The 26,815-nt window shown below is 44.3% G+C and overlaps 1 protein-coding gene across 2 annotated transcripts; it reads left to right on the forward strand.

Annotated features, from left to right (window-relative positions):
* Positions 1-23: 23 nt before the first annotated feature.
* On the forward strand, positions 24-26,815 carry LOC132482949 (transcription termination factor 1-like). Of its 2 annotated transcripts, XM_060088206.1 has the most exons (10): positions 24-67; positions 3,661-4,679; positions 6,009-6,235; positions 7,595-7,780; positions 8,716-8,794; positions 12,291-12,421; positions 15,490-15,724; positions 18,420-18,509; positions 20,097-20,162; positions 24,332-26,815. In XM_060088206.1, the coding sequence occupies exons 2-10, from the start codon at positions 4,129-4,131 to the stop codon at positions 24,444-24,446; spliced, it is 1,680 nt and encodes a 559-aa protein (XP_059944189.1). In that variant the 5' UTR covers positions 24-67; positions 3,661-4,128; the 3' UTR covers positions 24,447-26,815. The 2 variants fall into 2 exon arrangements, with proteins under 2 accessions (XP_059944189.1, XP_059944190.1); XM_060088207.1 differs by lacking the exon at positions 3,661-4,679 and having other exon boundaries at positions 48-67.

A 26,815-nucleotide genomic window follows, 5' to 3' on the forward strand; every position in this document is an offset into this window, starting at 1 on the left:
CACCCACTTCCGCTTTCGCCACACCAGCACTTCCGGATTGGAAGGCAGGTGGCCACGCGTTCGGAAGGTAAGTGAAAGCGCCTTATAGTTGCTCTGCCTTTTTTCCCAGTTGGCGTGTCTGAGCCGAGAGGTGTGTGGCTGCTGTCTTCACCTCCCCGGAGGCCCGCCTTTGGCCCAGGTCCCCAGCGATGAGGGTGGCGCCTGTTTTCTCCGCAGCCGCTCCAAGCCCCTCCACTCGGGAACCTCTCGTTCGTTCCTCTCTCTCAGCCCCGGAACGCCCACCCCGGGGCAGAGCAGTGTCTCCAGGGCACCCCAAAGTGGGGAGGGGATCGGGACCAGGCTTTGGCATGTCCCTGCATGGCGGGAAGTGGTATGTTCCGAATGAGTGTGAATAAATATATATCCATACATGTCGAATGCCAGGGAACCATTTGGGAACCAGCCGTTCGAGAAGATCCCAGCCCTTAGGAGGCCGGTTCTGTCGCAACGGAGCGAAGTGCAGTAGGCAAGCAGCTGGATTGTTGAGAAACATTGTAACGAGAAGGCGGGACCCAGAAGTGATTAGAGAAAGTGAGTTTCAAACTTAGACCAGTTATAGCGCAGAAAGGTAATGGAGGAAAGGCATTCCTGGGGAAATGAGATGCTTTTGTAAAGTCCCTGATAACGAGAAGGATCATGGTGTATTCTGGGAACGGAAAGAAGACAGGATGTCTGAAACCCAGGGAGAAATGAGCGGTGGAGGGGTAGGCATGGACTAGACTAGCTCATGAAGCGCATGGTAGGTCTGTAAGGATTTGGAACTTTATCTTAAGAATAATGGAGGGTCTTCCCTGGTGGTGCAGTGGTTAAGAATCCACCTGCCGGTGTAGGGGACACGGGTCCGAGCCCTGGCCCAGGAAGATCCCACATGCCTCAGAACAGCTAAGCCTGTGCACCACAACTACTGAAGCCTGCGCTCCTAGAGCCCGTGCTCTGCAACAGGAGAAGCCACGGCAATGAGAAGCCTGTGCACCACAACGAAGAGTAGCCCCCGCTCGCGGCAACTAGAGAAAGCCCACGCACAGCAACGAAGCCCCAGCACAGCCAAAAATAAATAAAATAAAATAAATAAACTTACAAAGAATAATTGAGAAGCCATAAGAAGGTTTTAGTGGGACATGACTATATATTTAAAATGTGGTGCTGAGTTCAAGAGACCAGAAGGAGAAGCATACAAGGTATTTACAAAAAGAAAGAAAGAAACTAATGGAAGGTAAAAATACTAAAAGGAATTATCTGCTCTGTTCATTGTTATTGAGAGATCCTGAGGGAATTCCCTGGTGGTCCATTGGTTAGGACTCCGTGCTTCCACTGCAGGGGGCTCGGATTCGATCCCTGGTCAGGGAACTAAGATTCCGCCAAGCCACGTGGTGCAGCCAAAGAGAGAGAGAGAGGGAGAGAGAGAGAGAGAGAGAGAGAGAGAGAGAGAGAGAGAGAGAGAGAGAGAGAGAGAGAGAGAGATCCTGAAAGATGGGCCAGTAAAGTATCTCTTGAATTTAGTGGCTCGAAGGTCATAGGCACTCTAACTGGAGCAGTCTCGGGGGTGTGTCTTGGAGGTGGAAGCTGCATAGAAGTGGGTTAAGAAGGGGTTTCTGTGCATCTCTGGGTGACACCAGGGAGTAAGGCCTTAACCAAAGCTCCTGGTGCCTCCGTTGGAGGTGAGATCCTGAGGCTGGTAGTTTTGGCTTATAGGTATCAGTCCATATGTTTGTTATTCCCCATCCTTCCAGCTAGACAATTCTTACAGCTTCTTGACTACCTAGGAGAAAGTAGGTACCTTCTGGTAGAAAAGGTGCTTAAGCATTCAGACTTGAAAGACCACTGACACAGAGAGGTCTCCAGGATCTGTTGTTAAGTGAAAATAGCAAAATGCAGATCAGAATATACAGATGCTACCTTCTCTGTGAGAAAGGAGGGAAAATAAGGACAGATTATTTTGATGTTCGAACCATGTTAAACGTATTACCTTTAGTATTACTTTTAGTTGCAGAGAAATAAAATCTTAAAAATTGAAACCCAGAAGCAATACGGAGCAAGGAGAGTTGTAAGATGTGTTTGTAAAATTATATTTTTAACCATGTCTTTTGTGAAGTACATTTCTATTCCTGTACTTAAACTCCAGGATGCATGTGCTCTGTATAAGAATTGACATTGGAGCCTTATTAAACTTCATTCCGACTTATTGCAGAACTTGGACATTTTGTTGGACACTAACAAGGCCCATTCAGCCTCTTTCTCAAAGAGGCGATCTTCTAGTTTGAGGTCAGTGGATACTTGATGTTCCCGCTCTGAACCACAGCTGGGCTAAATGCTACAAAAGAGAAATAGTTTGCTATGAAAGTATATCATTTGGGGAATGGACCAAGCTCAAGGGGTCAGGAAAGGCTTCTTTCTTTTCTCTCTCTCTCTCTCTCTTTTGGTAAATACTTGAAACAGTATGTTTACATCCTTCAGTTGCTTGTTTTAATGCTTGTATGTTTTAAAATAAATTTATTGATTCATTTATGGCTGTGTTGGGTCTTCGTTGCTGCACGCAGGCTTTCTCTAGTTGCAGCGAGCAGGGGGTTACTCTTTGTTGTGGAGCATGGGCTCTAAAGCACAGGCTCAGTAGTTGTAGTGCAAGGGCTTAGTTGCTCTGTGGCATGTGGGATCTTCCTGGACTAGGGCTCGAAACAGTGTCCCCTGCACTGGCAGGTGGATTCTTAACCACTGCGCCACCAGGGAAGTTCTTAATGCTTGTTTTTCAGTGAAAGGAGTCTGTATTCTTGTTCTGCCCCTTGCTTTTTAGAAAGTGAACTATTTCAGTTCACTTTAAAAGAGTAGACAAATAAGAGTAGACAAAAATATAACAAATACCCCTGTACTCATTACTCCAGTTAAGAAATAAAAGATTGCAGATATAAGAGAAACTGGCTCTCTACTTGTCCCTAATCCCTGAATTTACCAGTTATAATCCCCATGCTCTATTCATAGTTTTACTACATATGTTTCCATTCAGAAAAGATACATGAAACGATTTTGTGTTTTGAATGTAATATACGTGGCATCATAATGTATATATTCTCTTAACTCAATATACACGGCATCATAACATTTATATTGTCTTAACTCAGGATGCATGTTATCATAATGTTTATATTCTTTTAAAGCTTTCTGGAAGAAGCGATGCTCAAGCCAAGCTCTGAAGGATGAAAGAAGGCAGGGAGGGGTAGGAGACAGCGGAGAGCAGCCCAGAGTGAGGGAGTCGTGATTTATAAGACCTCAAGCCAGGGAAAGGATTGGAGCATGTTTGGGGAACCGAAAAAAAAAAAGGCCCGTGTAGCTGGAGCACAGAGTTTGAGAGGAGAGGTAGAAGATGAGGCCATGGGGGAACAAGGGCCCGATCATGGCAGAGCACTGTTCTCAATTAACTATATTTTTTCCATATCATAAAGGCAATGGAACCAGACAAGTGAATTACAGTGAGCTTGCTACACATTTAGAATAATGGAAAACTTATAATCATGACTCCAGGCTTGCCATTTGTCCTGCAGTTTCGTTTTTGTGTGATTTTTTTTCCTCCTGAGGCTAATGTTTAAAATGCTCTGCAAAAAGAAACCACGTGGTTCTGTTTCCCTATAGGAGTAAAATGGAAGGAGGATCAAGCAGATTGGAAACCCACACTCCAGTTTTCGTCTAGAAAAAGACCAAGCATTCTGTACATAAGGAGAGACATGGGAGACATCCCCATGAAAGTTTCAGAGACTCCTCCCTGGCAAAGGAACAGGCTGACATAACTAAGGGTAAAAAAAAAGAGAAAGCATGCCCAGCATCTTGTTTCTTCTCCTTTGAAACAATCAAAAATGTGCGATGAGCCTGAAAAGACCACTTCTATACCCAAAAAGAATAAAAAGAGAAGAAAAGGTGCTTTGGGAGTCTATAAGGAAACAGGTATGGTGTACATCCTGGTGGATAAAGAAAACATTGAGAACACACCCAAGAATTTTAGAAAGCATGTCGATGTCATTTACATTGATGTAAGCAAGCGGCAAAAGTCAACAAAAGGGCCTGAAGCAGATGAACCGCATTTAGTTACTAAGTCACGTGAAAATGAGTCAGAACTGCATGATAAAGTTCGGGGGGAAAAAGCATAAAAAACATCGGAGGGAAGTCGCGTCCTGTGATGCTGTCCAGGAGAGTCTGGGTGCAAGCATCACCCTGCCCGGATCAGAATCCCAAGAGCAGGAACCCCAGCCTCCCATGGGCCAAGAAGGTGAAATTGCACAACTACCAGTGTCTGCAGATCAAAGCAATTCTAAGACAAGAAAAAGGAAGCGTCCAAGTGACCAGGAATTCGAGGCCTTGCCTGCGCCTGAGAGCGCTGAGAACATATACTCAGAGGGATCCCAAGTGATTGGTGAGGTCGGGACTGCAGGGGGCAATCAGGAGTCCAGTGGCCTCAAGAAAAAGTCTAAGAAAAGGAAGAGAAGATCTTCTGTTGATATTGCCGTGGCACCTGGTGGTTATTTTTCAGTGCTCAGGACGAGCTCTGAGGACACGCTCTTTGATTCAGTGGAAGGTACTGGTACCTTGATTAAAGAAATTGCGAAACCCAGGCCACAAGAGGAGAAACCCCAGGGCTGTTCGGAAGAGGTGCAGAGGTAACATGTGGGTGTAGAGCCTTCTGATGGTGTACGTCTTGGGTGTGAAGTCTGCCCGTTACCTCTTTGTTCAGCATGGCCATAGGAAGTGGCAGAAATCATAAAGAGATAGACCATCGAATGTATAGGATGTCGTGCACATTTAACTGAGTAACTTGGCAGGTACCTTGCGTTCTTCATGTATAAAATAAGGCAGTTACAGTCTGTTTTCACTAAGAATTATTCCAGCCCTGAAATTCTATGTATAAGTTTAAAAAGAATTGTAAGACCCCACAATTACCTTGTCTATATGTACAGAGAGAGGAGAAAGGATCAGAGAACTTAGGATGTTACAGAACAGGAAAAAAACTTGACTTAGGGTTCTCCCTAATAAAAGAAATTTAGATATCATTCTTTATATAATTATCATTTAAGTATACTGGCTGATGAATAGATGCAGGAATTTCTTTGAAGCACTTTATTTCAGTTCCTGGGAGTTGGGACAGGTTTTCTCCCCATTTCTACTCTGTGACGTTCTTACATTTGCTAGATTGTCCTGGCTTAAAATAGTTTCACATAGAAGTTAAATGGCAGAGGGCCCAACTCACATCATCCTCTGTGCCCTCTCTTTGGGGACATTTTTAGATCACTGATAACGATGCAGGAATGTTCTCGGCCTGTGGTTCTTAACTTGTATGGGGCTGTGGACCTGTGAAAGCTGTTGACCCTTTGCTCAGACAAATGCGTACAGTTTTGTTTTTGTTTTTGTTTTGTTTCAGTTTCCTGTCTGGGTGGTTAGCTGATGCCCTTGGCTAAGAACACCTTTGCACATGTGGCAGAAAGTCTGTGGGAATGAATTAGTGATAGATACATAGAAGACTATGTTTTCTTTATACTGCCAAGGGGAAAATATGTGGCCATTGTTAACTGCAAGGAAGCAATTGTAACGATGTAAACCCTGAATATTGATTTAACTAATTAGTAACCATTATTATAAAACAACTCATTGGTGGCGGGGAGGTGTCTTGAGTATGCATGGGTGTAGAAGAGGGCTGAGCTTATGAGGAAGTCAATATCTGAAACAATACAGTTGGGAAATAGTAACATAAGCAATGCCTGGTGGAAATAGGTCTTAGGGCGACATGTTTACCTTCCAGGCAGCCTCTGAGGTGTATCCAAGTTAGTAAAGCTATATTACAGAGTTCAGACATCACAGACTGAATCAACTCCAAGATCCCTTCCAGCTTTAATGCTGTCGTAGTCAAAGGGAGAGTCACTGTAAGGAAAGAATCTGAAAACCATTAGGGGACGTGACCTGTCAATGTTAATCAATCCAGTTTTTCTTCTTAGATTAGAACCCACAAATGAAGAAGATAGCAATTTGGAGTGGGCTAAAGATCCTGAAACCAAATATTTATCTGAAGATTCGAGAGATTCAGATAATTCAGATGTGGATTTGGATTCCGCTGTGAGGGGGCTCCAGGAGTTCCTCCCTGATATCAAGGAGAGGGCTGCCACTACAATTAAGCGAATGTATCGGGATGACTTGGGACACTTTAAAGAATTTAAAGCCCAGGGTAAGCTTGTGGGACTTGAATATTTGTTGAACTTCTCTATATGCGTAACTAGCCCTGACTTTCTTTTGTGAGTGGTTCAGATTTATAGATTCACAAACAGCATCCCTTAGCTACTTTCAGCTTTATCTCCTTCCAGAATCATTATCTGCACTGTAAAATTACCAAAATGAAGTGCACTCGTTTTCCTCCTCTGTGCCCAACTTCTGGTAGGGGAGGCGAGGAAAACCGGGACTAATGGATCCAGGTGATCCACAGACTAGAAGATCAAGCCCGGAAGAAGAGGGGGAGGAGGTTAAGTGGTTGAGACACTGGGAGGGGGACACAAGTGAAATCAAATTAAAACACGCATATCAACATCATCAGCTTTGGTGAGGTGTAATTTCAAGGATATTAATTTGAGGGTGAGCTGGTTGTAGTGGGCATGGCTTCAGGCAACACCCAGCTTGGTCTCCTTCTTGATTTCACTGTGTTACAAGAACCTCCCAGAAAGCTTATTGGGTTTCAGAATGAACTACAAATGTAAGGTTGTGTACTGCAAGTGATAAAAGATTTTTTAAATAAGTTTAAGATTAGGAAAATGTACTGTGTAATGCAGTCAATAATAATGAGACTTGAGTGCTTTGAGTTATGACGAGGAATAGAACGTAAATTGCAGTGACATTGTCCCCACCTCCCCCCAACATATATACGTAGAGAATATACATGTTCATGTTTGTGCCACCCAGTTCCCAGCACTGCCTTGGGGGGAGGAGGGGAGAGGATAGTGAAATGGGGGGGCACTTCTTTTTTTTTTTTTTTTTTTTTTTTGCGGTATGCGGGCCTCTCACTGTTGTGGCCTCCCCCGTTGCGGAGCACAGGCTCCAGACGCGCAGGCTCCGGACGCGCAGGCTCAGCGGCCATGGCTCACGGGCCCAGCCGCTCCGCGGCATATGGGATCCTCCCAGACCGGGGCACGAACCCGTATCCCCTGCATCGGCAGGCGGACTCTCAACCACTTGCGCCACCAGGGAGGCCCGGGGGGGGGGGGGCACTTCTTTTAAACTTTTATTTCAACACTGTTTGAATTTTTAATGAATATCTATTACTGTTAATTTATTTCTTAAATAATTGTGTAAAAAGGAATTGATGACACAAGAAAGGTCACATTGGAGTAGGATGGCCAGGGAAGACTTTGGGAGGACAGTGTGGCTTAGGCCGAACTCTGCAGGAGAGCGAATGTCAAGGGCACAAGCAGGGGCTGCTCCACGATAGGTGGGGAGGAGCTGATGGGTGCTGTTGTGATTGCTAAAGACCAAACGGTGGTTCGCTTTCATTGATTGTTGACAGTTGTGTACCTTTTTCTCCTGCCCCAAATCCTAGGTGTCGCTATTAAATTTGGCAAGTTTTCCATGAAGAAAAATAAGCAGTTAGAGAAAAACCTGCGAGAATTTCTGTCTCTGACAGGAATCGAGAATGCAGACAAGCTGCTGTACACAGACAGATACCCAGAGGAGAAATCTCTAATCACCGACTTAAAAAGAAAATACTCGTTTAGATTGCACATTGGTAAGTTTAGAACTGTGGCCTCTTTGACCACCTGCAGCCTTCCAGCCTTGCACAGATAACCGCGGTGAGTATTGAGCACAGTGCCTGGCCCGTCCAGTACATGCAGTGCATGTTAGCCGCTGCTACGTTAATAGTATTTTTATTGCCAGCCTATACGTTCAGGGATTTGGAATGTGTTCACGTCTCCCAAGAATAGTGCTTTTACAGATTTTCTAACAAATTAGATGATCAGCTTCCAGCTTTCCTACTTGGTAACAATTACGGTTTTGGTTTCTCTTCTTGTCCTCTATTGTGTATTTTTTGCATACACTGCACAAAGTACTCTGGTATACACCAGAGTCTCAGTCGTTTTTTTAAGTAGAGCCATTTTTGCGCTTTGAGCTGGAACACTCCTCTTGGAGGTATCCTGGGGAAGTTAGAAGGTCATGAAGCAATGTAGGTTTGGACTGGAAAAAAAATCTCTCTTGAATTTAAAGAGGATAATTTCTTAGGTGGAATGCACAAAGGAAAACAAACAGTGAGCCCCTGCTTGGGGATCCTTTCATCTTTAGAGTGGCAAAGCAGGAAAAAGCTTATTCAATTGCAAAGGTTTTTTGTTTATCTTATGGGGAGCTGCTGGAGTGTGTCCTCCACCTCCAGATTATGTTAAAAGCTCTTTGCCTAATAAGGGTCTTTTCCATGAATTTAGCAGAACAGAAGCTAGAGCCTCTACATACTAAGCATCTAGTTTCCAGAGATGGCCAAGGAAACTGGGGATTTTGTATATCTGCTCCCCAAGACGGCTTTCTGCAGGACATAGGAAACCGCACCCTCCACCTGGGGTCTAGGATAGCCTGTGTTGTAAAAAGGGGCCCTTCTGGGTTTCTTTTATAATTGCAACTGCGTTTCATGCCACGCTCCGGTTGTCCCTCTGACCACCTCTCTTCCGACTTTAGGTAAGGGCATTGCCTGGCCCTGGAAACTCGTATACTGTCGAGCAAAGAAGTTGTTTGATGTCAACAATTACAAAGGCAGGTAAGAAAAAACTTGAGCAGAACATTTCTCTAGTCTTTGCTGATACTGTAAATCAACATGTACACAACAAAATTGTGAAGAGTTTCGTGTGTGAAACCAGATGTGCCGTCAGGTGTATGTCTCCAAAGACCCTTTCAGTTTCCACCTCTTGAATAAATCTTCTGTCATCTTCCCCTTTCTAAATCCCTGGCTTTTACTTTATGCTGTCAATTGTAGCATTCTCCATGCGCTGCCTCTTAGCGTCACCCGTGCAGTTTTCTTGGCAGTCTCCTAAGTTGTAAGCTCCTTGCGAACCCAGACGTTCCTTCTCAGTGTGATGTGTGCCCTTCAGCACTGAGCCCAGTGCTTTGGGTTTTCAGTAAATATTTGAAGGTGGGGGTGAGCACTTGTGTGAGGTCATTTAAGTGTGATTCGGTAACATCAATGCAGAGCTTCATGTGGCGGTAGCCTTTCTGTCCTCCCTTTTTTCCTAAATAAAATACCCAATTATGTTCTGTTCCCAACATTCCAAATAAATCAAATGTAGACTGAGCGTCAGTGGTGGGTAAGCACTCTGCTTAAGGACAAAGGGATGAGGGAGAAAGCATCAGCTCCTACCCTTGAGGGCCCAGACAGCCACCTAGGGCTGAACTACTGATCTCACTTCCAGGAGGCAGATGGAGTGAATCTGTCAGGGCCAGTTGGGTCCTACTGAGCGCCGTGATTTTGAATCAGGACATAGGTACTATCAGAACTTAACATTGATATGACCTCGGCTTCTTTTTAAAAATTTTTACCAAAAGAAATAAACCGGAAGTAGAGGAAAGGCGCCTCCACACAGACTGAAACCTGCCTTCCCTTTTTCCCAAGCCCCCGCCGTGTACTTTAAAGAAATTCACTAAGGGTGACGTTTTAAGTGGGACCAAAAAGATGCTTTTGGTAAATGAATGAGGTAACATGTTTTTCTACCTGTTACATCACTGTGGGAAATGGCATTTTTCAAATAATGAAGGTCTGTCATTCTGATAATAAAGTTCATTCACTGGTACCATATTATTTGTGTTGTGCTGGCCATTTACCCTTAAAGTATGTTTCCAACTTAAGGAACTCTTAAGTGAAAAAACCATAGAAAGTCAAAAATCAAAGAATTGTAAGGCTCCAAGGGGCCATGGAGGTCAGTACACCTGTTTCCTCATTTTCGTACACTCTGTTTTTCTCTCATGTCCTCTTTTTTGTTGCTTCAAGGGTACTTTTAAGTCTTGTTTTAAATCTCAGGAAGACCCTGCTTGCCTTATAAAGGAAACTGCTAAAAAGCTTGATTCTTAATGGTGAAGGATTTCGCATCTCTGTTCACCATGCTCTGCATTTTAGATCCATTTCTGAGAATGCTAGGATCTTACTGTCCCCCGGTAGTTGTGGATCATCCTCATTAGAAATGGTTAGTATTTTACTAGGGCTGCTTTTGTGTTGCATTAGTAACAACATAAACTACCACTTCTGACCCCTCTTCCTCCCCACCAAAAAGGAGTTATAAAATGTCATAATGATGGCTTTTTTTCCCTTAAACATTTAAGATGTTTAATCTCAAAATCTGCATGTATTATAGTGCACTTTAGTTCTTTTCTTTTAATGTATTTGCTTTTATGTGGGATTGCTGCCTCTTAACTTCCTTAAACTGTGACAGCTTTGTGCTAAGGCATCTGTCACACCTTTTATTTTTGGCTGCGTTCGGTCTTTGTTGTTGCGCACGGGCTTTCTCTAGTGGTGGCGAGCAGGGTCTACTCTTCATTGCAGTTTGTGGGCTTGTCATTGCGGTGGCTTCTCTTGTTGCAGAGCATGGGCTCTAGGCGCACGGGCTTCAGTAGTTGTGGCTCTCAGGCTCAGTAGTTGTGGTGCACAGGCTTAGTTGCTCCACAGCATGTGGGATTTTCCCAGACCAGGGATCGAACCCATGTCCCCTGCATTTGCAGGCAGGTTCTTAACCACCGTGCCACCAGGGAAGTCCCTGTCTCATCTTTATTGAGCATCTGTTGTCTGTCAAGCGTTACCGGGTACCAAAGTGTAGAAAACTGACAAATGTCCCCACCCTCCGAGGACTTCCCCTCCAGAGCTGTGCTGTCCATCCATGTGACCACCAGCCTCATGTGGCCATGGAGCACTTGAACTATGGTTAGTCCAAGCTGAGATGCGCTGAAGAGTGAAGTATACAGTGGACTTAGAAGGCTTGGTGTGGAGAAGAGAATGTAAAGTATCTCATTCATACTTTTAGGTTCTGATTACATGTTGAAATGGCTGCATTTTTAATATATTGAGTTAAACAAGATATGTTATTAATTCACTAAAACTAAATAAAATTAGGGACTTCCTTGGTTGTCCAGTGGTTAAGACTCCATGCTTCCACTGCAGGGAGTGTGGGTTTGATCCTTGGTTGGGGAACTAAGATCCCACATGCCGCATGCTGCCGCTAAATAAAACCCCCCAAAACATGGAAGGCAGAGTGGAATGGTGGAAAGTGGTCCTTGGTGATTTGACTGAGCTCCTGGATTAAGCTAACCCTAGGGCCCACTTGTATCTGGACTTTTCAATTGCCTGAGCCAATAAATTATCTTTAAAACAATTAATAGGGCCTCCCTGGTGGCGCAGTGGTTGAGAGTCCGCCTGCCGATGCAGGGGACACGGGTTCGTGCCCCGATCCCGGAGAATCCCACATGCCGCGGAGCGGCTGGGCCCACGAGCCATGGCCGCGGGGCCTGTGTGTCCGGAGCCTGTGCTCCGCAACGGGAGAGGCCACAGCAGTGAGAGGCCCGCGTACAGCAAAAAAAAAAAAAAAAAAAAAAACAATTAATAAAATTAATTTTCACCTGACCACTAGAAAATTCTAAATGACATCTGTGGCTCATATTTCCATTGGCCAGTGGTGGCCTAGACGAAGGGTCAGATAAACCAGGGAAGCCACGAGCGTACAGTTGCCAGTGGTGACGGGGGCAGTGAGAGAGCAGCAGAGTGTCCTGTGGGAGAGGACAGCAGGACACCTCCAACCAGGTGGTCAGGGAAGCCCTCTCTGAAGATGCACCATTTAAGCTGCTTCTGAAGAGCTTGCAGGAGCTTTCCAGCGGTGGAGGGAGGCCATTCCCACCACAGGTCCAGAGGCTTCGAGGTGAGAAAGGCCGATAAGGCCAATAGGGAGCACCGAGCTTTGCAGGCACAGTCAGAAGTTTGGGTTTTATTGTGTGAAGCCTTTATGGGTTTGGCTGGGGAATAGCATGATTGGATTATTTGCCCTGGCCTCTGTGTAAGTGAGCCAGGGACTGCAGTGACTGACTTACAGGGTGCTCATGCTTGAGATGCCGAGACAGGAAGTATCTGGGCTCAGGTCCTTGGTAGGACTGCGCTGAGCAGGTTTCCTGACAGCCCGCCCTATACGGCTTCTCCCAGCGTTGCAGCATGCTGCAGTGAGAATAGTGGTTTTAAGCTTGTGGTTAACGCTTAGCTGTGATCTGTTTTCCCTTCCTCTAAGGTATAGCAAAGGAGATACTGAGAAGCTAAAGGTATACCAGTCCCTCCATGGAAACGACTGGAGAAAGATTGGTGAGATGGTGTCTCGAAGTAGCCTCTCTGTGGCCCTGAAGTTCTCCCAGATCAGCAGTCGTAAGTCGTGGTCTCTAGAGCCCAATTTGGTGAACAAATCAGCCCACAGTGGCCCAGGGCCCAGGCATCACTGCAGGCCTGTCTTCTGAGAGAGTCCTCACTCTTTCAGCCATTCTCTTACTGATTCATTTATTTCTTCATGCATATTGATGCAGCCTTTATTCACCAGACTGATTTCTGCCACACCTTATGTCAGTAGCTTTCAGTGTGACTCCAACTGCCAGGTAAACTGAAACCCACTCAGCCGGTGGGCAGGAGAACCTGGGCCACCAAGGTCCCTTCCCCCAGGAGACCAGGGAAACCATCAAAGGGAGGGCCTGTTAGTCAGGGACGTTTCCCAAAGCCAGTGTCAGTCGTCTCTTGTCTGTTCTCTTCTTTCATAAAAAGCTTCCTTGGTTATATTCTTCACCTTAAAAAGTCCCCAGTTGCTTTCAGAAGACAGTCCTTAGTGGGTGTTAGCTTCAGCCTAGAGGCTCACGTGCTCTGGCCCTGCAGGCAGAGCCGTGCAGCGGGTCCCAGCCAGGCGTCCGCGTGTCCGCACGTGGTAAACTCTGAGGTGGTGGAGACCACGCCTTTTGTGCCACCAACTCTGGCCACCGGTGCCACATGAAGACTCAGCACAGCCAATTCTGCCAGTTTCCAAGAAGTAAAGCAAACATCTGGATTTGCACATGTGTGTGAAATCAAGATCTTTTTTTCTTGGGACTCTCTTTTTTAAAATAAAATTATTTATTTATTTATTTATTTATTTATTTATGGCTGTGTTGGGTCTTTGTTGCTGCGCACGGGCTTTCTGTAGTTGCGGTGAGCAGGGGATACTCTTTGTTGCAGCATGCGGGCTTCTCAGTGTGGTGGCTTCTCTTGCTGTGGAGCATGGGCTCTAGGCGCACTGGCTTCAGTAGTTGTGGTGCACGGACTCTAGAGCGCAAGCTCAGTAGATGTGGCACACGGGCTCAGTAGTTGTGGCTCGTGGGCTCTAGAGCGCAGGCTCAGTATTTGTGGTGCATGGGCTTAGTTGCTCCATGGCATGTGGGAACTTCCCAGACCAGGGATTGAGCCCATGTCCCCTGTGTTGGCAGGCGGATTCTTAACCACTGCCCTACCAGGGAAAACCCTCTTGGGATTCTCTTGATTTTTAAATATTCATCCAAATTGTTATTGGGGAAATAGTAACAATAACACTCTGTAGGCCAGATCGAAGATATCTGTAGCCTTCCAGCTTGCGGCCTCTTCCTTAGCATGACTGTGAGCATGTAGACAAGAAGAGCAAATCATAGAAGCTTTTGATGCCCTGCACCAAGGACTGGCTTTAGGAATTTACAGGTGCTGGGACTTCCCTGGTGGTGCAGTGGTTAAGAATCCACACTTCCACTTCAGAGGACGTGAGTTCAATCCCTGGTCAGGGAACTAGGATCCCACATGCTGCAAAGCAGCTAAGCCCACGCTCTGCATCTAGAGAGAAACCTGTGTGCCACAACGAAGGTCCTACATGCTGCAGCTAAGGCCGAACACAGCCAAATATTTTTTTTAATGAAAAAATATCTTAATGAGTGCAAAATATTAAAAAAAAGAAAGAAAAAGAGAAATTCACAGGTGCCTTCTTCATCAAGTACTGTGGTGATGCCATTGCAGCTGTTAATTTCACTCCAGAAACTGTTGGGGAGAGTTACTTATATAACATGAAAGTCGTTCGGTTATTCTCTTTCCACTAAATGTTTGGGAACCTCACAATTTCTTGCAGTAGGTATTACTCTTAGAAATAGGAAGAACAGCTTTCTCGAAGATAAAAAAAGATTGCATTAAGAAAGGATTTTTTTCTTTTCAGTTGGTTGTGTGTGTGTGTGTGTGTGTGAGAGAGAGAGAGAGAGAGTGTGATTGGTCCTTAAAAGGAATCTATGGCCACTTTCGTAGTTTCGTTTTGATTTGCATGTAACTGGTAGTTTTGTTTCGTTTTGTTTTGTTTTGTTTTGTTTGGCTGCGTTCGGGCTTCATTGCTGCGCGCGAGCTTGCTCTAGTTGTGGCGAGCAGGAGTTACTCTTTGTTGTGGCGTACGGACTTCTCATTGCCGTGGCTTCTCTTGTTGCAGAGCACGGGCTCTAGGTGTGCAGGCTTCAGTAGTTGTGGCATAAGGGCTCAGTAGTTCTGACACGCGGACTCTAGAGCACAGACTTAATAGTTGCGGCGTGTGGGCTTAGTTGCTCCCCGGCATGTGGGAACCTCCTGGACCAGGGCTTGAACCTGTGTCCCCTGAACTGGCAGGCGGATTCTTAACCACTGCACCACCAGGGAAGTGCATAACTGATAGTTTTATGTTTGTGTAATTGAGATGTTGCCCATTGTCTTCTGAAAAGTGTCTGATTTACCTTTTTGTTTATAAAGGCTTTATTTTGGGACTTCCCTGGTGGTCCAGTGGTAAAGAATCCTCCTTCAGATGCAGGGGACGCTGGTCGGGGAACTAAGATCCCACATACCGCGGGGCAGCTAAGCCCATGCTCCACAGCTGCTGAGCTCATGCACCCTGTAGCCCATGTGCCACAAAATACAGGGGCCATGCACCACAACTAGAGGGAGAAAACTCACACGCCACAACTAGAGAGAAGTCCGTGCACCACAACAAAGAGCCTGCGCTGCAACAAAAGATCCCACGTGCTTCAACAAAGATCTCATGTGCCGCAACTAAGACCCAACACAGCCAAAACAATAAAGAAAATAAATAAATTAAGGGAAAAAAAGACTATTTTTCTAGAGCAGTTTTGGGTTCACAGTTCAAGTGAGAGGAAGGTACAAAGACTTCCTACTTATCCCCTGCCCTACACATGCATGGCACACCCCCATTCTCAACACCCCCCAGCAGAGTGGTCCATTTGTTACAATCCGTGAAGCTACCTTGACACATCTTAACCCCCCAGAGTCCACAGTCCACATTAGGGTTCACTCTTGGTGTTGTAGCTTCTGTGGGTTTGGAGAGATGTCAAATGACAGATACCCTTCATCATCATTTTGTTGTTAATATTGTGTTTGAAAGCAAATAGATGAGCAACTTCAAGACCATCCTTTTATGTCAACAGAAAGAAATCATGGTGCTTGGAGCAAGACGGACACCCAGAAACTAATCAAGGCTGTTGAAGAAGTGATTCTAAAGGAAATGTCTCCCCAGGAGATAAACGAGATGGATTCTAAACTCCAAGAGAATCCTGAAGGCCACCTGTCAGTTGTTCGGGAAAAACTGTACAAAGGCATATCCTGGGTAGAAGTGGAGGCGAAAGTGGAAACCAAGAAGTGGATGCAGTGTAAAAGTAAGTGGTAAGTTTGAGGCTTCTTACATAAATTTCAACAAGAAGCATTCCCTGCTCCTCTCTCAGCAACTTCCGGAGAGGGGTGGACTGCTGAGGTTACTAAGAATATCTGTAACTACCACGTGGAAAGCCTTACAGTAGGTCAAGAATGATCCTCTCTAATCCGCTGCTCCAACCACTTCCATATCGAAAGCTAATTTAAGTTAGCATTTAACCACCCCTGATTCATTGTGTGGCTTCTTCATAAAGAACTTAGACCTTTTTATTCTATTTATTTATTTATTTATTTGAAGTATAGTTGATTTACAATGTTGTGTTAGTTTCTGGTGTACTAAGTGATTCAGTTGTGCATATATATTATTTTTTTTATTCTTTTCCAATGTAACTTATTACAAGATATTGAATACAGTTTCCTGTGCTGTATAGTAGGACCTTGTTGTTTATCTATTTTATATATAGTAGTTTGTATCTGCTAATCTGCAATTTCAAATTTATTCCTGCCCCCTTTCCCCTTTGGTAACCATAAGTTTGTTTTCTGTATCTGTGAGTGTGTTTCTGTTTTGTAAACAGAACTTGAATCTTTTTAATATTGAATATTGACTTCTGGTTTCTTCACTCTGTCCCTTTCTTCATAAAACAAGATTGTTACCTATTTATAGCATGAAAGAAATACAAAATTAACGTCTGAATATTTAGGAGGGAAATCACAAGTGTAGTGATCAGTAATACCTCCACCTTTTTACTTTTGCTTTCTAATTCAGCAGTTCCTCTGTCTTCATCCAAAGCAGGACAGTCATAGTCTTTCATCCTAGAACATCTTTAGGTACATCCATCACGAAGAAGTAGTTTCAGTCCAGATGTTGCTGCACGTTCTTTGCCCAATGTAGCTTTTCCCAGCCCTGGAGGGATTCCGAACTAACTTTCAGCTGCAACATGACAGCTTGAAGCAGTGGTTCTACAGCCCACGACCCAGGTCTCCTGCATAAACGGGGCTCCATCATCCTGCATAAAGGGGGCTCCATCATCTTGACCATTAAAGAAGAATGAAATCCAGAGTGGGCATGTTGTATGTTAAAAGCAATCTGCTACATTATACTGTGTATTGTTTATATACCTTACAGTTCTGTTGTAGAATATTTATCTTACTAGAAGACTACCCTCAGGAAATAAGGTCAGATAATGTTTGGGGGGGGTGAAGTGTGTAATATGGAGGAACCAGAGCCCTTTCTACCCCTATATCTTAGGCTTAAAAAAAGGAGTGGGGACTTCTCTGGTGGTGCAGTGGTTGAGAGTTTGCCTGCCGATGGCAGGGGACATGGGTTCGTGCCCTGGTCCAGGAAGATCCCACATGCCGCGGAGCAGCTAGGCCTGTGAGCCATGGCTGCTGAGCCTGTGCGTCCAGAACCTGTGCTCTGCAACGGGAGAAGCCACAACAGTGAGAGGCCTGCGTACCGAAAAAAAAAACAAAAAAAAAGATTAGGGGCTTCCCTGGTGGTGCAGTGGTTAAGAATCCGCCTGCCAATGGAGGGGACACGGGTTCGATCCCTGGCCTGGGAAGATCCCACATGCTGTGGAGCAACTAAGCCCATGTGCCACAACTACTGAGCCTGCATGCCACAACTACTGAAGCTCACCTGCCTAGAGCCCGTGCTCTGCAACAAGAGAGGCCACTGCAATGAGAAGCCCATGCACCACAACGAAGAGTAGCCCCCGCTCGCCACAACAAAAGAAAGCCCGCGTGCAGCAATGAAGACCCAATACAGCCAAAAATAATAAATAAATAAATTAATTAATTACTTTTAAAAAAGGAGTGGGTTATAAAGCCTCGGTTGGAAGATGATATGTCAGTGTCTTAAAAGGGGAATGATGAAGGGGAGCCATGCTTCAGAACCAGCATAATTAAATAACACGCAAGGGTTCTTTTTTAATTTGAAGAAAAAAGTAGGAAACTTGAATGCTGAGCATAGGTTTACTTCATGAAACATTGAAATGGCATCAGCGGGTACATTTCAAACCAGTGAACATGGGCGGCTATTAGTAAAAACTGTCAGTTTCTGTGTGTGTGCCTCATGTACCTCCCTGCTCAAGAAAGTAAATGTCACAGCTCATGATCTGTCCATCAGATTGTGACAGATTTCACTCTTCAAGAGAAGCACTTTTTAAATATTTTTAATTGGGCTGCTGCTCTCATTAGGAGCTTCAGGGAATCCTTTCCCTCAGCCATGAACTTGGGGCCTTAGAGGAATCATTGAGTCATTGATCACTTTAGTAAATCTGTGCAGTTTGGTGTTTCAGCAGCTATAATGGTAATAAGAGCAATATCTCTCTGTTTGATAAACAAGCAAAAAAAATTGAGTCTACACAGCACCCTTTAGCACCTGCAAGCAGGCTTATTCTTTTTTTTTCCTCCCTTTTATTAAACTGTTTATTATGGAAATTGTGTAACACACACCAACTTAGAACTCCTTGTATCCATCAGTCATTTTCAATAACCATCAACTTTCTATCTCTTTATTTACCCTTTCCCACTTTAAAAAAACTTTTAAAAAGGTATATTCTTGATGGTGGTAAATCTTAGCAGTGATGAGTTGCAAAAGTTATAAAGTGGTTCTGAATAAGGACAATTTAAATGAGGAAAACAAAGGACATTTTAATGGAAACTTTACCCTGAAAATAAACTGTTTTTCTTTCTTTCAATGTAGGACGGAAATTCTAACCAAGAGGATGACAAATGGTCGGGACCTATACCGGGGACTTAATGACCTACAGGCCAAGATCAACCTCATTGAAAGGTACAGAAATAGAATGTGATGATATTTTACCCGTTTTCCTCTCTAGCCAAAGAGTAGTTGTTAAAGAGCAGAATCTGCAGTAAGATTACCACGGTTCATATTCCTGTTCCAGCACTTTCTACATGCATGACCTTGGATGTGTTTCCTGCCTTTCTAGGTCTTGGTTTGTTCATCTTAAATGAGGATGATAATAACAGTACCTGCCTCTTAGTGTTATTGGCTGAAGAAATGAAATAATGCATGCAAAACGTAGCGTGCACTCAATAAACATAGCTCTTTGAGTCTTTAAGGCTTTCACATAGACACTGCTTACTTCTGTCCACTGGAAAATGGAGGTAAATACTTCAGGCCGAGCCCTACTGCTCTCTAGCACGCATTAGTTGGTGTCACTGCTGCTTGGTCTTAATTTTGTCTTTGAGTTCCTGGTCCGTGCAGAGTCCTCCCTCCCCTGATCGACAGGGAGACACGGACCTGTTTTACAAAGTCTGCGAGTCTAGTGGACCTGGCCTCATGTCCAATGAGGAACAGCAAAGAGCAGAAGAAACCTTTGGATTCTGGCCGCCCTGTCCAGCTTCATTATTCTTGCGCTCTCTCAGGAAGCCTTCTTCTCCTTCATTGGTGGGCTTCCTCGTTCTCCACGCTGGCCTGGCTGGGGTTTTTCTCCTCTACCAGAGAGATAGCAGAGACTAGCAGAGCCAAGGAGGGCATCTCACGTCAGGCAGGCCTGGGTTCCAATGTGGGTAGCGCCTATGAGTCATGAAACCTTGAACCAATGACCCGAGCTCTGAACCCTGATTCCTGGCTTGTTGAAAGGACATAATCCCCTAGCTTCATCAGGTGGTGTTGAGGGTAAAGGGATTAGTGGGTATCAAGGTCTTAACCCAGTGTCTGTCACTTAGTAAGTGCTGAGTACACATGTATACTACTCTTGTGTGTCTACATTGAATGGTGAAGTTGTGTTTTTGTTTGTTTGGTTGGTTGGTTTTTAATATTGTATTTATTTATTTGGTTGTGCCGTGTCTTAGTTGCAGCAGGCAGGCTCCTTAGTTGTGGCATGCAGACTCTTAGTTGTGGCATACATGTGGGATCTAGTTCCCTGACCAGGGATCGAACCCGTGCACCCTGCATTGGGAGTGTGGAGTCTTAACCACTGTGCCACTAGGGAAGTCCCTGTGTTTTTTTTTAATTGAAGTATAGTTGATTTACAATGTTGTGTTTAACCTTTGCTATACAGCAAAGTGACTCAGTTATACATATATATATTTTTTCATATTTCATTCTTTCCTATTATGGTTTATCACAGCATATTTAATATAGTTCCTTGTGAAGTTGTGATTTTTACTAGGCTTGGTGGGAGATGCAAAGGGCTCAGGAGGAGGAAGGGTGATTTTTTGGTCTGTAGCTCACCCCAAGACCTTGGGCTGACCTTGGGTTAGCATGCCAGTGACACTGGGCCTGTATAACAAGGGAGCTGGAACAGGGGTGAACACGCTGAGGCCTTCCAGCTCTTAATATTCTGTGAGCCCATGAAGATGTGGATCATGTTGATTTTTGGCTTGAAAACTTAATTTTTATTTTTTCTCATAGGTTGAATGAAATAAATGTGGAAGATGTTAATGGAATAGACTGGGAAGATCTTGCTAGCACCATAGGGTAAGGCCATTTGTTTAATATTAATCTAATGAAAAAACAGAGAGGAGTTCTAATAAATGCCTCTCAGATTTGAAGAACAGGACTGAAATTCCTGCTGCTTATGGAACTCATCTATAAATTTTATTTGTGTATATATGTATTGGGAACGCCCTGTCTAAGAACCAGACCAGGTAAATCAGACCAGCCCTCCCTCCGCTCCAAGCACCACCTCCACCCCAAGACACCTGAGAAGAGTGAATGAAATGTGTGAAGAGTCTCTTAAAAGCTTCATGGAGCACACCAGCTATGACTGGGACGAAGAACCCATGGTCCCTTTGCCCATAATTAGCCTTTTACCATTTGCCACATTGACTTTATCATCCCTCCCTCTCCCGCTCCCTTCTACAAGGGAATAGAATTCTTTCCCTTAACAGTTTCAGTGTTAGTGGTGGACGCCATGTCCTCAGCAAGGCTGTTATTCTGCATCAACACAGTGATCTTACTGAGGGCACCTGACACTGATGCACTACTATTGTCTAAAACACAGTCCCCATGCAAATTTCACCCAGCGTCCCAGTCCTGTCCTTTATAACACTTTCCCCCTGATTTAAGATCCAGTCCAGGATCTGTCTCCTTAGAGTCTTCTAAACAGCAGAGTTGTTCTGCCTTTTCTTTTCATTTTTTAATTATTGGTGTATAGTTAATTTACAATGTTTCAGGTGTACAGCAAAATGATTTCTGTTATAGATTTTTTAAAATTTATTTATTATCTTATTTATTTAATTTTGGCTGAGATGGGTCTTCATTGCTGCGCGTGGGCTTTCTCTAGTTGGGGCGAGCCGGGGCTACTCTTCATTGTGGCTCGCGCGCTTTTCATGGTGGTGGCTTCTCTTGTTGAGGAGCACGGGCTCTAGGCGTGTGGGCTCAGTAGTTGTGGCTCGTGGGCTCTAGAGCACAGGCTCAGTTGCTCTGCAGCATGTGAGATCTTCCCGGACCAGGGCTCGAACCCATGTCCCCTGCAGTGGCAGGCAGATTCTTAGCCACTGCACCACCAGGGAAGTCCCTCCGTTATAGGTTATTACAAGATATTGAATATAGTCCCCTGTGCTATACACTAGGTCCTTGTTGTTTATCTATTATATATACAGTAGTGTGTATCTGTTAATGCCTTTGTCTTCTACAATGTTGAAATTGTGGGAAAATACAGGCTAGTCATCGTAGAGAACTTGCCTCAGCTGGGGAGTTTGTCAGACGCTTACTCACTGTTAGATTCGGGTTTTGTATTTTACACGGGAATCAGTCATGGGGGAGCCTGTGTTTCTGTCACCAGGTCACATCCCATCATGAGGCATGTGGTTCTGATTTTGATCCCCTGGCTCTGGCAGCCTCTGCCACACTGCCCCACTGTAGAAAAGTAAGTTTTTCTTTTGGTGAAAAGAAACGGCCATGGGGAGATATTTTGAGACCACATCAAGCTCCTGTTCCTCTTCGGATTTGCCTCAGTGTTTTCGGTGTGCTGTTCCTTTGCATTTCTCATCCGAGGAGTGAGATTTCATCGGTTGTCACTGTCTGTCTTCATCGCTATGGTCCTTGCATTTTCAATCAGTTCCTGTCACTGGAGGAGAGGCCACCACTCTGAAGACCTGAGTTCACTGCTGGCCAAGCAACAGAGAGCTGGCTGGCAAAGCACAGTCCCTCTAAGCAATGCAAACTGTTGAGCATCACAGGGCTCAGGGGTTGGTGGGCTTTGGGAGGTGGGGATGTTGAGGGACTGTCTGGCCTTTAGTTCGGGAAGGGTGCTGAGGGGAACAGGGCTGCCACAACCTGGCTGCCTTCCAGAAACTTGGCTGCTGGCGTGAGGTTGTCACTGATCCATTAGGAAGGGTGTAAACTGGTTCTGCTGGTTAGTTATTTACACCTTGGGATTATGGACAAAGAACAATCAGTCCTTTTTTTAACTTGGAGAATTGGAATCTTTTCGTGGCAGGCCCTGTTGGGAGTCACAGACACATGCCCATGGTTCCAAACCCTTTTCTCTTCTAGCTCATCTCAGGGGTGGGGCACCAGCTCTTGGGTGTGGGTCCCTGAGAGGGGAGGGTGTTAGGGGCTTTGAAGGAAGGCTGTTCTGCTGTGTACCCCACCAACTGCCATCCTAAGAAGTATTCATGTCGACCGGTCCCTCCCTTTGTAATATCAAACTGCTTTTGAAAAATCTGACTTTTCCAATAAATGTTTGTGTATCTTGTGACATTGCCTCAAATCACATTTCTTAAATTAACATGGATTTTTAATGATTTTAAGTAGAATTATATACTTAAATATTGATTGTTCTGGTTAAGGTTTAGAAATCTCAAAGCTGTAAAGCAGATGTCATGGCATCCAGTCAAATACCATTGGGAATAGTACATCCTCAAAGTTTTAATAACGAATTAAAACAGTGAAAATAATTAAATTAATAGTTCGGTCTCTTCAGGTTCTTTAAGCCTCCCTTGTGAATTGTTTAGGCAGGATTTTAAAGAAAGCATGTCCACCTAATGAGATGTAACACCTACTTCGTTTGAAAATGTCCAGATCAGTTATTGTTACGTCTTGAAGCCTGAGCTTTGATCTGCAGAACAACCTGGGTGTGGGGTGCTGTGGGAAGAGGGAAGGCATAGATGCCCTAGAACTTGGGCTTTGCAGTCAGGTGGACCGGGCGTCAAGTCCTGGGACTCTGCTCATAATTTAGCCAGCCTTGGGCAGGTCATTCCCTCACTTGCCTCTGCGTCGCGGTTTCCTCATTTGTGCAGCGGTGTAACAGGACCGTGATGAGGACGACAGCAAGGAGACAGTGCGTGTCACGCTGTGCACACGCGGCGGGCAGCTGCTGCCATGAAGAGGCAGAGAGAGCCCAGCCATCTTGTACTTCCACATACCTAGCAGATCCAGTTATTCCCACTAATCATATAACAACTAGATTAATTAATTACTGAAACAAATATGCCACGCTTTTGTGGCTTAGGAAGTGAGTGCCCAGGAAGTGAAGTTAGTGATTTTCACTTTAAAAAAATATTTAAGATGTGGTTGTTCCTGTCCTACTTATTGTAAATGAAAAGTGGATTTGACTCACCAGAATATCGTAAGCATCCACTTTATTTAGCTTTGTAAAGTAAAAAATCCAGACCCCTGCCTTTGCATTGTGACAAATATATAGTTAGCCTGAAGGTAGTGGTTAAGAGTGTAGGATTTGTGAAATGTTGCCATTGGCAGCAACACAGATGGACCTAGACATGATCATACTAAGTGAAATAAGCCACACAGAGAAAGACAAATATCATAGGATATCAATTATATGTGGAATCTTAAAAAAACTGATACAAATGAACTTACTTACAAAACACAAATAGACTCACAGACATAGAGAACAGACTTATGGTTACCAAAGGGTTAGTGGGAGGGAGGTAGGGGGATAACTTAGGAGGCTTGGATTAACATATACACACTACAGTATGTAAAATACATAAACAATAAGGACCTACTGTATAGCACAGGGAACTATACTCAATATCTTGTAATAATCTATAATGAAAAAAAAATCTGAAAAAAAAAATATATATGTACAACTGAATCTGCTGTACCCTTGAAACTAACACAACATCATAAATTAACGATAGTTCCATTAAAAAACACTGATATCCAAAAAAAGAAAGAAAAAAGTAGAATTTGGAGTGGACCCAATTGAAGTCCCAGCCCTTCCCCCCTATTCACTGTAAGATCTTGGGCATCTTCTCTCGGGTTCCCCATCTCCAAAACGAGGGATAAGCATAGGAGGCCCCACGCAGAGTGGTCGTGAGGGTTATTTGTTGCTCTGCAGAGAACCCTCAGCGTGGGGCTGAAGACAATGTTAGCATCAGCCCCTGTGAGCTAGTGTTACACCTTGTCTTCTCAACTGGTAGTTTAGATTATTCTAGTTTAGACAGAATCTGTGTTGTTGTACTGCTGTTTTTCTTCCTTCTGTGTGTGTGTGTGTTTAACCAGATGAACAATAGCTTTTCATATGTGTCTTATTTTTCTCACATGTGTAGACATGAGGATTAAGAAAGCTGCTTAGGTCTGTAGACCACCCCTCAATCAATGCACTTAGTACACAGGACTGAAATGATTAATTTTTAAACTGCCACTAACTTTTTGACACCTTTTCCTTTCTAAAGGGGTGTTCCTCCATCTTATGTCCAAAGTAAATTTTATAAGCTGAAAGCTTCCTGTGTTCCGTTTTGGCAGAAGAAGACTTTTCCAGGTCAGTATTTTCGATATCTGAATAGTTAAAAACGCAGCATATGGGGATACACACTGGTAGTGTGACCTTGCGTAGTGACTTCTGGGAACCTCAGATTCTTCAAATGGAAAATGGTAAAAATTGGCAAATTATAACCCCTACCTGACAGGACTTTCAAAAGTACTAAATGAGATAATGAGCTTGAGAAGTGTGGTCACCAGGCCGCCGGGCGTTTAGCAAGCACTGGGTGAGGAGCTGCGAGTGCTTCTGGATTGCACAGCACACATGCTCACACCACATGCCTGCACACACACTGATCCACAAAAAACTGGAGGTACAGTTTCTTCTCTGCAGCCATTTGTAGGTGGTTTACATATGTAATTCCCAAACCTGGACTATCGGAGTCAGGTGGGGAACTTGGGAAAAAAGATACATACCTGGGTCTCATCCCAGACCCAGTTGATCCTAGTCTCTAGTCTGTGTCCAGAGGCTAGATTTTTCTCTAACAAGCTCACAGATGAGTCGCCAGTGGCCTGCCCAGCATCATTGTTTGGAACCCACTGGTTCGGGTAACACTCCACCCTGCAGTGTGTGACAAAATGCTCCTTGCGTTCAGCAGACAGCACTGCCTGGGTTTGAATCCTGGCTTCGCCCTCCTGACTCTATGACTTTGGATGAGTTTCATGTCTTTATGCCTCATTTGAAACACAGGTGAACAATAGTGCCTACCTCATAGCATTTTTGAGAGGATTGAATGAGTGACTATGAATAAAGCAGTAGAGCCAGGTCTTGCTACAGTGCCAGAAACAATGCATTGTCATCGTCCACGCCATTCGTCCTTTGACCTTGGGAAGAGGCTTTGTCAGATCATCTCAAGATTCAGTTTCTTTAGAGATTATAGACTACCTTCATGAGACTAGTCTACCGTTGCTTAGAGAAAAACTAGAGAAGAAGATGGAGAAAAACGGGACTGAGATCCAGACTCTGGCAACCCCCAAGCCAGTCTTCCTGTTTTGAGACATCTTTTGTTGTGACGATGACAGTGAGGGAGAAGACGGAGATGAACAATGTTAAGCGGCTGCTACTCTCTTGTCCATTTTTCTAGGTCTGGTTGTGTTTATGTACGTGTCAATAATGCTATTTCCACTATTGATTTTACTGAAGAAGGTGCAACAGCCAAAGGAAGGGTATGAAAATAATAACATACTGTGGAACATTAAAAATTGATTCACATTTCATATTCAAGTTTGTCTGAATGTGAAAAGAAAGGCGAGTACATGAGTTGATTTAATATTTTCTGTGCTATTATATTGAAAATTATCATATTGAAAATACTTACAACTAATGGTTTTCATACCACAACAGGATCCCAAGTGCCTCTAATGGCAGCAGAGGGTAGTCATGTCCAAGGAACATTTTCTTTTTGTTTTTTTTTTTGGCTGTGCCACATAGCTTATGGGATCTTAGTTCCCCACCGGGGATTGAACCCAGACCCTCGGCAGTGAAAGCGCAGAGTCCTAAGCCCTGGACCGCCAGGGAATTCCCCCAATGAACATTTTCGTGGTGTGGATTCAACTATATGTGCATTCAGCAAAAAAGAGAATGTTAACAATTTTAATAATGCATGCCATTTTTTTCTGTGTTTCAATTGTTTAGATGTATATTTTAGTGTGTGTGCATATTAGGTAAGTGGTACAGGGACGTTTGTGTTCCCGGAAGCTGGTTTTGGTTCCCATGTGCCTGTCATGGTGTGTGTATCTCATCTTCCCGAGTGTGATTCTAGTGTTTAAAGATAAGTATTTTTCATACAAGATGCCCTCTCAAAGCCAGTCACAGAATTCTTCTGGTGTTTAACTGGAAAAAACAAAGAAACCAGCAGTCTCTTCCATTGCTTCTGGAAAAACTGCCTCTGTTAGACTTCCCTTGCTGGCAAGGGGAATAAAGTGCCCAGGCTTCTAGCCTCATCTGTACAGGGGAGAACATAGAAAGGAAGGTGTGGGTGAGCAATATCCCATACAGTGAGGCCACCCTCTGGGCCAAGGTGCAGCACCCTTGTCTCCTGAGTGTAGCATCATGATGTGCGATGTTGGTTAATTCATCCAGAAAGCTAGACATGTTTCCAAGCTTGCCGTCATCAGAGAAGGAAGAATACAGAGAAACAAGTTTAGGAGTCCTCATTCACCAGTATATCCACAGCACCTATCATGGTGTTGTGCAAATAATAGACACTCGATAAATATTCAGGGCACAAATGAGTATTTTCTTTTTAAAAATTAAATAACTAATTTGTTTTTGGCTGTGTTGGGTCTCCGTTGCTGCACAGAGGCTTTCTCTGGTTGTGGAGAGCAGGGGCTACTCTTCATTGCAGTGCACGGGCTTCTCACTCCGGTTGCTTCTCTTGTTGTGGAGCACGGGCTAT

Source organism: Mesoplodon densirostris (genome assembly GCF_025265405.1).
Source record: "Mesoplodon densirostris isolate mMesDen1 chromosome Y unlocalized genomic scaffold, mMesDen1 primary haplotype SUPER_Y_unloc_1, whole genome shotgun sequence".
Classification (NCBI taxonomy): Eukaryota; Metazoa; Chordata; class Mammalia; order Artiodactyla; family Ziphiidae; genus Mesoplodon; species Mesoplodon densirostris.

Coding starts and splice junctions, on each gene's coding strand:
- LOC132482949 (XM_060088206.1), top strand. CDS start 4,129: ATGAGTCAGAACTGCATGATAAAGTTCGGGGGGAAAAAGCATAAAAAA. Junction 12,422..15,489: donor GTTCTCCCAGATCAGCAGTC/GTAAGTCGTGGT, acceptor TTATGTCAACAG/AAAGAAATCATGGTGCTTGG. Junction 15,725..18,419: donor ATGCAGTGTAAAAGTAAGTG/GTAAGTTTGAGG, acceptor CTTTCAATGTAG/GACGGAAATTCTAACCAAGA.